This window comes from Thamnophis elegans, chromosome 2 (assembly GCF_009769535.1).
Source record: "Thamnophis elegans isolate rThaEle1 chromosome 2, rThaEle1.pri, whole genome shotgun sequence".
In the NCBI taxonomy this organism is placed as follows: domain Eukaryota; kingdom Metazoa; phylum Chordata; class Lepidosauria; order Squamata; family Colubridae; genus Thamnophis; species Thamnophis elegans.
This window is the reverse complement of record NC_045542.1, coordinates 120211677-120227873: the sequence shown is the minus strand read 5'-3', so window position 1 is coordinate 120227873 and position 16197 is coordinate 120211677. Positions and strand designations below refer to the sequence as shown.

Sequence of the window (16197 nt, the reverse complement as noted above, 5' to 3'; positions counted from 1 at the left end):
AGGGGGGAATATAACCTGGAGCCCAGAGGAAAATTAAAGTCCCTTAACCCTGCCTATCTTTCGCAAAGCATTGCTGGGAATATCATTGAACTTTCTAGGCGGGAAGGAGAGGCGAAACTGAGAACCAGTCAAGGTCGCAAAGCCTGTCGGGAAAACGCCGGAAGAGCTGGCTCTTTCGCACAGCCTCCTGGAACATGTAGTCCGTTATGAATAACGGCTCTTCTCCGTTTTTTCCCCCCTCCGTTCGTTTCTTCTCCCTTTTGGACCACCTGGGAGAGGAAAAAAAATAAGCGCGCTCTATACTGTCCGTGAGGCCTCGCGATTCGTGGGCTTCTTTGCGGATGTGAACAGGCGGTTGGCGGGGAGAGAAGCGCTCAGGCGGCTTCAAGGCTTCTCTTTTTGGGGTCCTTTCTCCTCTGGGAGGTTGAGAGGTGGCCGCGAGGGGGCCCTGCGAGCGCGTGGGGGAAAGGCGCGTGCTTCGCTGGGGCTGCAGCGGGCACCCGCGAAGGATTAAGCCTATCGTTCAGTGGGTCACTCGGAGTTGCTCCTAGTTCGGCCCAGACATGTCCTACTGCAGGCAAGAAGGTACCGGGGGACGCGGGAGGAAGGGACGGTGGTGACGGTCGGGCCGGCTCCTGGGGCAGCCGAACGGAAGAGAGAGGAGAGCCGGCAAACGGATCTGTTGCCCCAGCTGGGTCTTTATAGGGAGCCCAGCAGAAACGGGGCCGGGCGAAAGGAGCATGAAGGCTGGCATGAGAGCCAGCTGGATGACTTTGGGCCGGTCATTCTCTCTCTGAGCTCAACCCACCTCACAGTTAACTGGGAGGGGGGGGAATAGGAGGAGGGGGAGTATTACAGGTAGTCCTCGACTTATAACAGTCCGTTTAGTGACAAAATTAAAGCAGCACTGAAAAAAGGTGACTTGTGACCGTCTTTTCACAGGGAACCACCTTTTTGCAGCATCCCCATAGTCCTGCAATCAAAATTCAGAGGCTTGGCAACTGGTTTGTGTTTATGACGATTGCTATCTCCCAAGGTGATACGATCCCCTTTTTTGCGACTTTCTGACAAGCAAAATTGATTGCGAAGCCAGCTTCACTTAACAGCCGGATTACTAATTTAAAAACTGTAGTGATTCATTTAAGAACTATGGCAAGAAAGATCGTAAAAAGGGGCATAATTCACTCAACAAATGTCTCACTTAACAATGTTGACCACAATTGTGGTCGTAAATCAAGGACTACCTGTATTACCTATATTACAGGTAGTCTTTGACATATGACCACAATTGAACCCCAGATTTCTGTTGTTAAGTTAAAAATTTGTTAAGTGAATTTTGCCCACTTTACGGCTTTTATTGCCACAGTTGTAAATGAATCACTGCAATTGTTAAATTAGTAACACAATTGTTAACTGAATTTGAATTCCCCATTGACTTTGCTTATCAGTTCTAAAAGCTGATCACATGAACATTTCAATCGTCATAAATATGAACCACTTGCCAAGTCTCTGAATTTTGATCATGTGACCATGGGGAGGTTGAAATGCTTGTAAGTGTGAAAAACAGTCATAAGTCCCTTTTTTCAGTGTCATCGTAACTTTGAACAGTCACTAAATGAATGCTGTAAGTCTATGTCTACCTGTATATATTATCACCGCCTTGAATGGCCCCAGATAGATAAAATGTGGAATGATACAGGTAGTCCTCGACTTACAACAGTTCATTTAGTGACCATTAAAGGTTAAAATGGCACTGAAAAATATGACATGACCGTTTTTCAGTTATGACTTTTGCAACATCCCTATGATCACATGATCAAAAATTCAGAGACTTGGCAACAGACTCATATTTATGATGGTTGCAGTGTCCCAAGGTCATGTGATCCACCTTTTGCGATCTGACAAGCAAAGTCAATGGAGAAGCCAGATTCATTTAACAATCATGTTGCTAATTTAATAACTGCAATGATTCACTTAACTATGGTAAGAAAAATCATAAAATGGGGCAAAACTGACCACACATGTCTCATTTAACAACAGAAATTTTGGGCTCAATTGTGGTTGTAAGTCAAGGACTACTGTAATATTAATAAACAATCTACATCCTGCGATGATACCCTTTTACATCATCAGAGAAATAACAACTGCCTATCCCAGGCCTTTGGGAAGGACTCTATAGGTGGATAAAGCTAACCATTCTGTTGGAGCCACTTTGGCACAGTGGTTAGAATGCAGTATTGCAGGCCACTTCTGCTGGCTACCAGCTGCCTGCAATTTGGCAGTTCAAATCTCACCAGGCTCAAGGTTGACTCAGCCTTCCATCCTTCTGAGGCAGGTAAAATGAGGACCCAGATTGTTGGGGGCAATATGCTGACTCTGTAAACTGCTTAAGCATTGGGAAGCTGTTTATAAGTGCGTTTGCTATTGATATTCCAGTCTGATGGGACGCGGTGGTCGATTAGAAAGGTCGGCAGTTTGAATCCCTAGTGCCGCGTAACAGAATGAGCTTCCATTACTTGTCCCAGCAAGTAACTTATTCCAGCTTCTGCCAACCTAGCAGTTCGAAAGCATGTAAAAAATGCAAGTAGAAAAATAGGGACCACATTTGGTGGGAAGGTAACAGTGTTCCGTGCACCTTCAGCATTTAGTCATGCCAGCCACATGACCACAGAGATGTCCTCGGACAGCACTGGCTCTTCAGCTTTGAAACGGAGATGAGCACTGCCCCCTAGAGTCGGGAACGACTAGCACCTATGTGCAAGGGGAATCTTTACCTTTCCTATATAATGTCTGTTTCTGTTGTGGCCCTCCAGCCATAATATCAATTTTCTGGTCAGGAGAAATAAATGAATGTAGGTGTTTCATTAGGACCTTCCTGTAGCAGCAAGACTGAGAAGTTGGATCTGAATCATCTTCTAGAAATCTTCTGACTCTGCAGGTCCAGGCATTTTCTTCCTGCCTCCTTTTGGTGGTGGCACCATCTATTTTCTAGGGAGATGCTTTTTTTCTTCCACCAACCGTAGCGTGCATGTGAAAGAGATGGTTTTCACAATCTGCACCTTAGCTGTAAACAAAAAAAAAAAAATCTAAATGAGAATTGGGAAATAAATTCAGTACAGTCTCCTGCCTCAGGATGTGTGACTAGGGAAATTGGCAACAACACACATCCTCTTTGAGGTAGATCATTCTCACAAACTATAAAGATAATTCTTGAATACAACCTCTCATTTAGCAACCGTTCAAAGTTACAGTGGTGTTTTGAGCAAGTAGTATTATCACCAATTCCAGAAGTTTCAAGTGTTGCAGTAGCAGCACCCATGGAATCTGGGCTCTTGGCAATTACCGGAAGCTCCCACATATACTAGTTGCAGCTACATGATTGACATTTGTGACCTTCCCTGCCAGTTTCTCACAAGCAAAATCAATGGGGAGGCTGACAGAGAGGGTCACAAATCATTCCCGTAATTGCTCCTGCAACTTATGTTCCTCCCGTAGACAATGTTCCCTCTAATTTTTTTTCAGTGTGAGCAGAAAAGTATAGTGTTTGAGCGGCACATTTTCATGCCTGAGCACCTGAATTTTTTTCACAGATGTCACCTAAGACAACAACGAAATCAGTATTATTTGAAACTCAAAGTTATGTTTATTCAAGGTACCCGCTTAATTAAAAGTGTTTTATAATATCAGTATCACTTAACAACGGTCCTGCTTAGCAACCAAAATGTTGGCTCAGAAACTCTGGCATTGAAGCGTGCAAGTCTTAAAGCTGTCAAGTTACAAGACCCTCGCACCCCTAACCCTTTAGGAAAAAAACCCCAGGGGTCTTCAAACCTGACAGCTTTAAGACTTGTGGACTTCAACTCCCAGAATTCCTCCTCCAGTCATGTTGGCTCAGAAACTCTGGCATTGAAGCATGCAAGTGTTAAAGCTGTCAAGTTACAAGATCCACCAGGTTCGGGTCGTGAAGAAGAGAGAAAAGAGCGCTGTTCCCTTGTTGTCTTCCGGGGGCCCTGGAGGGAGGGAGGGAGGGAGAGAGGGCTCCTAAGGAGAAGTTGCCCACAACCTGGCAACGGTAGTGCTCAAACGTCCTGGTTACCCCGGTTGTGTGAATGCAGCCACCGCGATGCCTTCCTCGCTAATTTTGCTTGCGAGGCTACTGATCGTTTCCATCTTCGCCCCATAGAGCTTTGGGGGAAGATCTGAAGGGGATCGCCGCGTGTTTGGGCAGCGACAGGCTCGGACCCCGCTCCCTTTCCGCCAAGGGCCCCAGCAAGACTCACGAGGGACTCGCGCCCTTTTCCCCTCGTGCTTCTCACCCCCGCAGTCCCAAAGGACAAAGGACACGAAGGCGGTGCTCCTGGAGCAAAAGCAGCGCCGGGCAAAACGAGCATTTGCACCTGCAACGGATGGTACCTTCGCTCCGCCAATGATAGCGCCCAGTCTTCACCCTCGCCCCGCCCCTTCGACCCCTATCCCGCCCCCTCCGAGCTAAGCGGAAATTCTCCTCCAGCCCACAGATTGCGGTTTGTAAAACTAATAGGTTTTTTTCGCACGGTAATAAAAGGCGCAAGGAAGGGTGGAAACTGGGAAGCCGCAGCTGTTTGTTTATCTTCAGAGCTGGAGGCAGGGAGAAAGACCCAAACATGGACCCTGGCTATCTCTCCTCCCACCTCCCCGCCCCGCAAGAGAGACATCAGCGCCGCCCCGAGGAACAGGAGGGGTTGCGGCCGGCACAAACTACCGTCAGTCGCTCCATGCTCTGCTCATCAAAACAAGTCTGGGGAGGTCCTTTGCGGGCGGCCAGTTCTAGCCGCCTGCAAAGGACTTCCCCACATTTGCTTTGGTAGAAATCTCTGCGCGGGAGTTAGAAACTTCTGCGCAGGGATTTCTTGCCACGTGCGCGGCCGCGCAGGCGCGCACCTTAGAGGGAACAGTGCCCGTAGAGCTGTACCATGGATTATGACACCCCCTACTTTCCTGCACCAGCGTGTCCGTCTTCCTAGCATCAAATTGTCTTCCCCTCTGGCCCTTCTGCAGTCCATACCATCCCATCTGTGTTCCTAGCACCTCTTAGCCTGTATTCCTAGAGCTCACCCATACACTACACCAGCTCACCCTTGCTTCTGGAACCCTCCCCCTGCCGTGACACCTGCATACCCCTTGTGATCCTTGTTGGGAGTCCTACTTCTTCCCACTGAAATGCCTGCACAGTTCTGAGGGTACAATGGCAACTGAGGCCTCAGTAATTGTTGTCGTTAGGTGATGTGGTCATATAATACCACTCTTTTGATTGCATTGCTTAGTGACAGTAATCCAATCCCAAAGTGTTGATATAACCAGAGGACTACCTATAAACATGGTCTTTATTTTAAAAATAATAAAAAATAACATAAAAGTTCATTTTTGCTTGTCATATTATTTATTTCCTTATCATATTTATATAATCATATAAGGTACTTGATGGCCAAAGAGATAACATGTAGAACTATTCAAATAAAGGGTGAAATTTAAAATGTTTTTCCAATAGAACCTTACATAGAAAAGTGTTCTGACCCCCCTCGTCCCACACCAACACACTCTGAGCCAAAGATAAGTTACAGCATTTAATTAACAGACAGACAGGTCTTTGGCAGCAAACCGGCACAGACAAGCTTGTGCAGCAATCCAGCACAGATAAATTGTGGCAGCAATCCAGCCTGTCAAACTCACAATAATGTTCTCCAACATTAGTTCCTGCATTGACTTCTGCAAGAGGGGTGTGTGCACAAGCAGTCCTTTTATAGTCTGGAGAGGAGCCTAATGACCACCAGCTGAGTGCAATTACCTCCTTTAACTGCGTAACTGATGCCTATTAGCTCTTCAGTGCCGGGCATCCAGGAACAACTCACTGCTAGCGTCCGGATCACTCTCCCTTGTTTCCTCCCCACTGGTCCAAGGCTCAGGTGCCTCCTGGTGGCCAACCAGCCTCTCTGCGCCCTGCTCGGAGTCGGAACCCTGTCCAGGGTCCTCCAGAGCCGACTCATAGGGCCCCTCCCTGTCTGAGTCTGGTGGCAGCTCCAACAGCTCCTGCTGGGCCACAACAGAAAAGGATACTAAGTCCTAGGCATAATCGACTCAGATCTGGTAGGAAGTGATACCATCTTACATAAAGGCTGAGTATATGTACTGACAATTATCTGCCAAAGTAAACATATGCAGGAAAGAAAATTAAACTTAGCACGTTTCTTTGCCAACTTTCTGTTTTTTCTTCTGGAGGGTAAGCTAAATTAATAATATAATCAATAAACTAGACTGGAGTAGATGTTAATCTGAGCCAGTATTATTACCTGACATCACATTATGAAGCATCTCCAGGGCCCAGTGTCATCTGCTGATGAACTTATTCAGAAGATAATGGCAGTTCAGACATTTACCTGCTCTTCTAATATTGTGTATGCTTTTTCCCTTTAATTTTTAGGAAAGGACAGAATTATATTTGTGACCAAAGAAGACCATGAAACTCCAAGCAATGCTGAATTGGTGGCAGATGATCCCAATGATCCTTATGAAGATCATGGTTAGTGGAATGTAAATAACGTGTTTTGTGTCTTATTGAATAATATTGAGATTTACACTTGACTGCTCAGTGATAATAATCCAGACAGTCCTGGTTGTGTATGTATGGACACAATGGGATCAAGCAGAAAGAGTGCAAGCAGGGGTGAAATGCTACCGGTTCGGGCCGGTTCGCCTGAACCGGTAGTAAAAAATGCTACTGTTCCACCGAACCGTTAGTAAAAAAATGCTTAACAAAGTAAAAAAAAAAAGGTTAGACGATCAGCTGTGCTGTATGATGGTAGGATCTTTTTAAAAACTTTTTGTTTGCATTTGGGGTCTGTTTTTGTTCCCATGAAGCTTCTCTTGAAACCTGCTAGGCCAAAAACAGGGGGTGGGGGTGCTGCAAAAGAAAGAAAGAGAGAGGGAGGGAAAAAAGGAGAGGGAGGGAGGACCATAAACCTGGCACTAGACACAGCTTCAGAGGATACCTTGAAAGAACACAGGGCTGGAAGGGACCTGGCGGTCCATCTAGTCCAACCTCCTGCTCCAGCAGGACATTGTTAAAATGAGTTTCTGTCTTTGGACCTCCCCCCAATCATATGACTACATAGTCATGCCCACCCAGTCACATGAAGTCACGCCCACAGAACTGGTAGGAATTTTTTTTTAGAGTATGGTGCAGAGTATATGCATGCATGTGTGCAGTCACAGGGAAGCCAAGGAAAAAGTTCAGTTTAATTTAGTTTATTTTATTGTCATTGCACTTTGTACAACAAAATTAAATGCCATCTTCAGTATATATTATAACTATAAAAATAAAACCTTCACATTGTTTAGAATTGAATCCCTAATATTGTATTAATATTGCACTATACATTATTGTTATTGCCCTTGGATAGAAGCTGTTTTTCAGCCTGTTTGTCCTTGTTTTTATTATCCTTTACCATCTGCCAGATGGTAATAGTTTTTTTAAAAAAAGGGAGGGTGCCCAGGATTACATGGATCTTTGAATGTTTTGAACTTTCTTAAGGCAGCGGGAGCTATAAAGCTCTTCCAAAGAGGGGAGACGGTGACCTCTGCGCAATGACATTAACCCTTTGGAGTGCTGTCCTATCTGCCACTGTACAATTGGCAAACCATACACAGATGCAGTAAGTTAAAATACTCTCTATGGTGCAACGGTAGAAGGTCACCAGCAGTGTTTCATTCAGTTGTTGTTTCCTGAGAAGTCTCAGGTAGTATAATCTCTGCTGGGCCCTTTTGACCAGTGCTGCAATGTGAGTGCCCCAGGTCAGGTCCTCTTTTATGGTAATGCCCAGAAACTTAAAACTGGCCACTTCTTCCACTCGGCTTCCATTGATAAGCGAGGGCTGGATGTCTGATCTATTCCTTCTGTAGTCCACTGTATGATCCTTGGTCTTATTGGTGTTAAGGACCAAATTATTGTCTCCACACCACGAAAGCAACCGGTCCACCTCATCTCGATAGGCAGATTCATCCCCCCTCCCAGAGAGAAATCCCACCATTGTTGTATCATCTGCAAATTTAGTAATAGCATTACTAGTGTGAGTGGGAATGCAGTTATGCACATAAAGAGTATAGAGTAAGGGACTCATGATGCAATCCTGTGGTATATACCAGTGTTAAGAATAAGGACTGAAAAGATAGGATTACCTAATGTGATCCACTGAGAGCAGCCAGACAGGAAATCCATAATCCAAAGGCATTAGGGAACATGATATACATGTATATGATCACAAGGAGGTCAGGGAAAGAGCACACAGTCCATGTGATCATAGGTGCCATTGCAGGGAGGACAAACAAAATGTGTAGTGTGTGTGAGCAATCACAAGGAGGCCAAGGAAAAAAGGTGAGAGTTCGTGCGAAAGAAAGAAGGTGCACAAAGAAAGCCCAGTAGAAACAACACTTATCCATTGATTTAGCTTGGAAAAGCCAGCAGGAAATGTCACAAATGATTATGTGACTGCAGGATGCTACATCTAGTCATAAGTGGGATCTTTTTCCCAGGCCACCTGAATTGTGTTCATGTGACCACAGGAGTACTGTAATAGTGAAACTTCAAATACCAGCTGTAAATCCCTGTGTTCAATACTGTTGTCATTTCAAATGGCCACTGACGGACGTTATAACTCAAACACTACCTGTATTGCATATCTCTATTATGCAAAAAATAGCAGGCAATCATTTAAATTACCTTTTTAAACGAAGACATAATCTAAATAACTCTTCTTGGCTATATAGAGTAATCCTTTTGGTATTTTAACTCTTCCATGTTCAATATGAATGTATGCAAATGTTGTGGATGATATTGTTTTTCTTATGTTTTCATAAGAAAACATAATTTCATAATTTGCAATAAATGACTTTCAGCCTATTGAGATATAACAGCCTGTTTCCACATTGTGAGAACAAATTTTCACTTACATACCCTTGTGTGCTAAGACTATTACCATTTGCTCCAATTTATTCACATTTTATTCAAAACGGGAATTCTGATGAATCTAGAGGCATGAGATACTTCTCATCCTCATTAACCTGGAATAAGATAGAAGTAGGCATTTATAATGTATGGAGAATATTCATTATGGCAAAGTTGGAGAGCCTCTGTTTAGCAGTATTAAAGAAAAACATGCAGATTGTAATTTTGCATTTTCACAGGAAAACAAAAAAAAGTTTGTTTTTATCAATTAAGAGAAATATACTTAGTGTTTTTAAATTAGTTATATTTAACATATGCTCCTATATCCTTGACATATTTCCTACAATCAAACTTACAAAAGTTAGTTTTGAATTGAGTCATTTAGAGTCAGGTGGCACAAAAGTAATATTTCAAAATGTTAGTGAGAAATCTGTATTTTAGTCTTATCTCTAGAGGGCAGCATTTGCTTACTGACAGTTCAAACAGCTATGTTGGCTGTATTCTAGATAAGCTCCTGTTTGAGCCTTATTTCCCAGCATATACTGTACCTCAGTCACATGGATTTGGCTGGTAATGGACACCATTAATTTTACGTATTGTCTGGAGCAAAGCAGCTTATATTTTAAACTTGTAAATTGGTGTAATGAAGGGTGTACATTATTGGAAAGGATTATATGGCATTCTTTGCTTTTGTAAATAGAATGAAGCCCCCAAATTAAATATTTCAAACTTTAAAAGCCTAGAAAGTATTTCATAGAAAAACACTGGATTCATTTGAATTAACATTGAACACCAATTTTTCCTTGACTATATCTCTGAAGCTACATCTCTTTTAATAGCTTTGAGTTTTACAAAAGTACAAAAATAAAAACCTGAATTGAAAACTATGGCTTCTCCTTTCCAGTCATGTCTGACTCTGGGGGTGGTACTCATCTCTTGTTTCTTAACAGAGAGAGAGGGGGGGGGAGGGAGCCATAGTTGTCCAAATACACTTCCATGGTCATGTGGTCAGCATGACTATATGCGGAAGCGCACAGAATGCTATTACCTATTCCACTGAAGCGGTACTACTTTATCTACTTGCATTTGCCTGCTTTCAAATTGTTAGGTGGCCAGAATTTGGGGCAAGTAATGAGAGCTTACCCCAGTTCACAGTGCTCAGGCCTTGAACTTGGGCTATCAGCTTTCCACCTGACAAGCTCAGTGTCTTTAACCGCTGAAAACAGCCTAAAAGCAATACAAAAACACGTAAGAAAACCAGCTAAAAGGCTTGAGAAGAGAAGGGATTTCACAAGCCATCTCTCAGATACTCTCTTATGGAACCTCCAGTGATAGTTGGAAGCAATACAGGTAGTCCTCCTTTAATGATTCCTATGCCTTTTGGGGGGACATGGCTAATCTAAGTTTTATAAAAATAATATTAGAATAGTGATATCTTGATGCTATAGGAATAATAAGGCATTTATAATGCATTTAATCCAACTCATGCTTATCACCTTGGCAGGCATAAAAAGAGAGGTTGTAAGAGAGATGAGCAAAACATTTTGAGCCCAAAATGGCCATTTTGAATGAAAAAAGATATGCGCCAGGAGTTTCATTTCGCTGCTGAAACAAGCACACTGGGTTGTGGGATGTTGGTTTTTTTTGTACTTGAACAAAGATTTGGGTGATTGTGTTTTGAGAGTTTTGCAGCTAAAAAACAAACTTAAAATGGGATATTCCACTGTCAGTGTTTGAGTGTTTCAGAGTTGAAATAAAGCATAGTTATGTTCCAAGAATTTTGCTTTAATGTGAGAACAAAACACTTCAAATTTTGTTTTGACAGAAGACACTGGCATCTGCTCAGACAGACAATATTTAAAGTGGGACTGTTTTGTTTGGAATTCTTAATAAAATACATTTCCTATTTTGTGCATGTATAAGCTGTGGCATATTTTGGAGCAAAATATAAAACTTTTCAATAATTGTTTTTATTGTATCACTTTTATTGTATCACATTTATTTCCTGTGTTTATAAATTTGTTTCATGCTTTCATCATTTTTGTGTTTTGTTATTTCTCATCCGGAGCTCTTTTTCTGATTCGTTAATGATCAAAATATTGTCACATGAAACAATATGTTTAAGTGCTGCCTACTAAATGAGGTGATTGCAAGGGCTGCTACATCAGGAAGATACATCAAAATGATATAAAGTATTAGGGAAGATGTTTAGTCAGAAACATAATTTCAGTTATATAATTGGAAGCAGCCATTCTTAGAGCATGCTAGCCCATATACTTCACAGAAAGACACTGAAAATGACTTTCAGACTTGACGTGATTGAAGTTAACCTTGCACCCTTCTTGAGATGAAAAGAAATCGCTAGTCCCTTTCCCCCAGCTCTTAGACCTTAAGTGCCATCTGTATATTATAGCCAAAGGATGTGTAGAAATCCATCTTTCAGCTTTTCTAATTTCAGACAGGCTGCGTTGCTGGCCAAGAGCCAGGACTGAGCATTTAGAATGGATAGAAATGATCTCTGCTTTGTGACTCCTGCCACAGCTTCTAAAGATTTGAAGCAAAATTGCTTATTGGCCATGAATACACACATAAACACAAAGAATGAATGAAACTTCCCTCCCCACCCTTCTATTTGCCTTAGTGAAAAATGGATCTGTCCAGAGGAAAATCAAGTGAAAAGCTGAATGCAATTTTTTTTCAAGAAGCAATTCCTTGTTTCCAAATAGAAGTGCCAATTGACTTTATAGAAATGGAAACCAAATTAATCCTATAAATCTACTTGCAGCTGTGTGTCACAAGTGACTGTAAGAACCAATTTTCAGCTTTCCTGGGGCATCATTGCTCTTATGAACCATCTGGGTTTTTTTCCCCCTGTGGGGTTAGTACATTAGAGAATCAAGTAGATTTTATGTTTGTTACTATTTGACTTTTTGCAATGGTAGCTGAGGATTTTTTTGGTTTGTGCTCTTATGAAAAACTAACTTTACATAACAATGTGCAGCCCACTCAACAAGCCAAAATTAGTGATCATTTTTCCTGTAGTTGTGATAAGCCTCTTCAATGGCCATACCTATAAAATATGCCAATTTAAAAAAATCTGTACAAAAATTAGAGATCAGGAAAAATGGGTTTTATAACGAACTGAATGTTCATGTAAGTTTTATTGTTATCATATAAGGACAAACTTAAGACTTTAAAAACAAACTATAAAAATGAACAAAACTGCTTATTGAAAGAAAAAAATGTTTTTCCTTGGAATATGTTAATATGCGAATATTACTTGGAAAATTTTATTATTACCTTCACGTAATCTTAATATTTAATATGGAAAAATGTTTATTTAAGTTAACAGAAAGTTGAAACTACAATGAAAACAGCAGAAAAAGAAATAAAGGAGCAAAAAGAAAAGTAATTTGCAAGCTGTATAAAATTGAATACAGTTTTTGAAGTAATGTTAAGTTAGTACTGCAAGTAAAAGTGTCCGTGTTTTTTATAGCACTTCAAATCATTATTAAAATCAAATGAGGATTCAATAATTAACAAATGTAACCAGCATAATAATCAGTTTTAACAAATGATTGATAATACGGTATCTAACCTTTTTGGTAACAAATTAGATAATATCTAATAATTTAAATCTTTATATTAAGACCCTCCAATTGTTCACAAGCAGAGACACAAGCGGGATGGTATATTGGTAGAAATCTTGGCTCCAACATTTAAAATATGTGTGTCACGGGGAGCCCTTGTTATTTATGGGAATTCTTTTGTAGCCAAACAAAAGAATGGATAACAAAGCTGCAAAAAATGTTTTTTTACATATCATGGTGCAAAGATCTGTCTGCCATTCTGCATGTACATAAAGTACACAAAAAGCTTGCCAATAACAGATATACTAAACAAATAATGAGGTTTGGTTTATATATTTCAAGCACTATACAAAAAAAAGGATAATAAGGGCCACCTGTCTGTTTCTGTAGCTTGTCTAATATATTGGCAAGGGGGTGGGGAGAACCATCTCTTCTCCAGGTTATATAGTTTCCCTGACATGACCAACCAGTTTTTTTTCTATTTTGCCATTAAACCAAGATAGTGACTGAACCTCCCCTCTAATGCTAAACTGAAGAGTTGTATTTTCTGAATGAGCTTCATGTTTGTTCATGCTCCCGTTCCCTTTTTTGGCACTGCCACAAGAAAGAAACAAAAAGCTTTTGCTGTCCTTATGTCTGTATCTGAGCAAAATAATGATGATGATATATGACATCATGTATTGTTATTTTGAAAATAAGCCAATTTAAAATTATGGTTTACAATGCTAGCTGCATTTTATATATATTATTAATCTCCCAAAGGTGCTTTCCTAATAGGCAACTGGACTTTCCTTTCTTTGAAAATATTTTGCTTCTCATCCAAGAAGATTCTTCATTTCTGATGGAGTGGAAGGATTTATATTATCTGCAGTCATCTGGTTATTAGTACTTTAAGGGTTCTTAGCTCTCTGAGAGTCGTTGAGCCACTTGGGGCTTTATCTCTATCCCCAGAGTCACCTGAATCAGAATACAAACAGGTGTGGAATCCTCTTGGGCCTAGCAGTCCCAAAAAGATTCCACACCTGTTAAATCTCTCCCTTCCCCTCCAATGGAGTTAGAACTAAGAGGTTCTTTGATGAGAATCAAAATGTTTTCAAGGGAAAAAGAAAAGAAAATCACCTTTGGGACAACTATGACCTGGATAATTGAGAATCTACATAGATATATTATAACCAGTTCCAGATTCAAATAAACGATCAGGATGGATTTTTATGAAACAATGTTTTTACATAACCAATATAGCAAAATGGATAATTGAAGAAAAAAAACTTCTAATATCTTCTAATACAGATTGCCAAGGGGCGTGAGGCAATAAAAGGTCTGAGTTTATGCATAAGATGCCGAACTATTATTTTTATGTTACATCCAAATCAGCACATGAAACAGGTTTGCATAAAAGTTATGTAAAAATGTAATGTGCAAAAATTTCTATGAATTACACACAATTCTATCAGTTCCTTTTCTCCTTTAGGATCAGTATGTACATAATAGGATAGCGACTTTCTATATTAATAAAATGATCTAGGAAATCCAAATTATTATTTTTTTCTCTCTCTCTTTGGCACAGATTATCTTTCTTTTCGTTTTCATGTATCTGATAAGTCTATGTTTACAACCATTTATTGCACATTAGTTCATAAATTATCTTTATCAAGATTTAAAACCATTGATGTCCAGTTTCATCCAAGTTCATGTCAGACAGGCAACAGCAGATTTTAGTGGCTGTAACTGTTGATTTTTGTGATTTTAGTGAGATAAAGGAAGGTTGACTTCTGAAAACTGATAGCATGTATATTTTGAGCATGTATATTTTACAAAAGATGTGAACAATCAGGGAAATGTTTCTGTAAGTTCTCATTTGTAAAACAAAACACTATTCTTGCTGTCTTGAATAAAAGCCTTTTTTTCATTGGCTTAATATTTTCCATCCTAAATTTGACTTTTTTTTTTGCTATAAACTTTAAAAACAAAGTTGCTCTTATCTTTTGTTTTCCTATGTGACCACTAAGTTTTTAAGAAAGATCAAAAATATGTTAATCACCAAATACGTTGTTACTCCAAAATACAGAATTTATCACTTAGGTTCCTATAGACAATGAAGCTTAATGACTTGGATCACATATAATGCTCAGTAAAACGTAATCTGTTTGGTTCTGGGTATGATGAGCATGTCTGCAGAGTGTAGCAGCTTATAAAAACTGAAATTAATAAACATTTCAAGTCAGACACTGTAGTTAATTTTTGGCCTTCCTTATCTGTATTGACTAAACGTTGACTCTGAATAAAGCTAAAGAATCTATGTTGTGCTGTGTGTAAACCCAGCCATTATGTAAGTCCCAATATAAAATAGTTTTGTAATTTACTATCTTTTTTTCCTCTCTTCTTAAGGTTTGATATTGCCTAACGGAGATATCAACTGGAATTGTCCATGCCTTGGTGGAATGGCTAGTGGTCCTTGTGGGGAACAATTCAAGTCAGCATTTTCCTGTTTTCATTATAGCAAGGAAGAAATTAAGGGATCAGATTGTGTGGACCAGTTTCGTGCAATGCAAGAATGTATGCAGAAATACCCGGATCTTTATCCTCAAGAAAATGATGATGATGATGAAGATGAAGAAGATAATCAAAGCAAAGATTTAGAAACTACTCCTTCAGCGGGCAAAGAAAAAGATGGGTCTAGCTAATGAATGAGCATGGAGGCTGTGGTCTCCTTTCCATATTCAGAGACATTTAGATAGGGCAGAGTATCTTCTCACCTTTCTTTCTTTCCACCCCATTGATCCCACAAGGAATGCACTTCTGTACACTGAATCATGTGAACTCACTCACTGAAGAAGCAGCTTCAGCTCTATGGCTTTAACAAAGAAATGTTGCAGTAGAGTCAGTATAGAAGAAATGTAGACACCACCAGTGCTTTATCACTTTACTTCTCCGGTTATGTTCAGTTTATAGGTTGATTTGAAGAACAGCAATGGTTAAAGCTCTTTTAGGAAAGCAAGAATACCGGATCAGCAAAATGTCAGTAGGTAGCTCTCTTCAAGATTTTATATGATGAAAATTAATACAGATTTCTCAGAACAACCAGATTGATTCAGAAATCTGGGTAAAATTTTCAGTTAGTCAGCCTTATATGCTTAATAGCACAGAAAGTTTGCATGTATAATTAATTTCTAATAATAGAAAATTAATGTTAGTATATTGATTTTCCATTTTAAAATAAATGTTGATCAGGCCTAGCCATAACTGAGCAGTCTAGAGAAAAACATTGGTCACTGGGTTCCTTAATGTTCCTAATAATCCCTGTTTTGAGGGGTTTCCTTTGTTCCCTCTCCCAGCAGGTTGCTGACCCTAATAGGACAATTGCAATGTTACCAGGGGTAATAAACCTCTCCATAGGTATTGTGATTTGACTGTATATTAAAAGTGAATTCCTTTTACCTTATACAAGTCCCTGGGTCTTTTGTTAATGCTAATGACTGGTCTGTGTGACAAGCTACATTGATTTGTTCAAATGGGCAAACAGGCAATCATCACTTAATGACCATTCAGTGACCATTTATAGTTATGACCAGTCTTTAAAATTGAGGCCAAAGCACTATGGTCCCATGATCAAAATGGGCATTTGGCAAC

The 16197-nt window shown here is 40.2% G+C and overlaps 1 protein-coding gene across 1 annotated transcript; it reads left to right on the top strand.

Annotated features, from left to right (window-relative positions):
- Window positions 1-452: 452 nt before the first annotated feature.
- CHCHD4 (coiled-coil-helix-coiled-coil-helix domain containing 4) lies at window positions 453-16009 on the top strand. Its single transcript, XM_032211939.1, has 3 exons — window positions 453-585; window positions 6458-6556; window positions 14956-16009. Exons 1-3 carry the CDS (start codon window positions 564-566, stop codon window positions 15249-15251), a joined length of 417 nt encoding a protein of 138 aa, XP_032067830.1. The 5' UTR covers window positions 453-563; the 3' UTR covers window positions 15252-16009.
- Window positions 16010-16197: the final 188 nt, after the last annotated feature.

Excerpts from the sequence above, each read along its gene's own strand:
- CHCHD4 (XM_032211939.1), top strand. The coding sequence starts at position 564 with ATGTCCTACTGCAGGCAAGAAG. Across the intron at positions 586-6,457 it reads GTCCTACTGCAGGCAAGAAG|GAAAGGACAGAATTATATTT; the intron begins GTACCGGGGGAC and ends TTTAATTTTTAG. Across the intron at positions 6,557-14,955 it reads TGATCCTTATGAAGATCATG|GTTTGATATTGCCTAACGGA; the intron begins GTTAGTGGAATG and ends TCTCTTCTTAAG.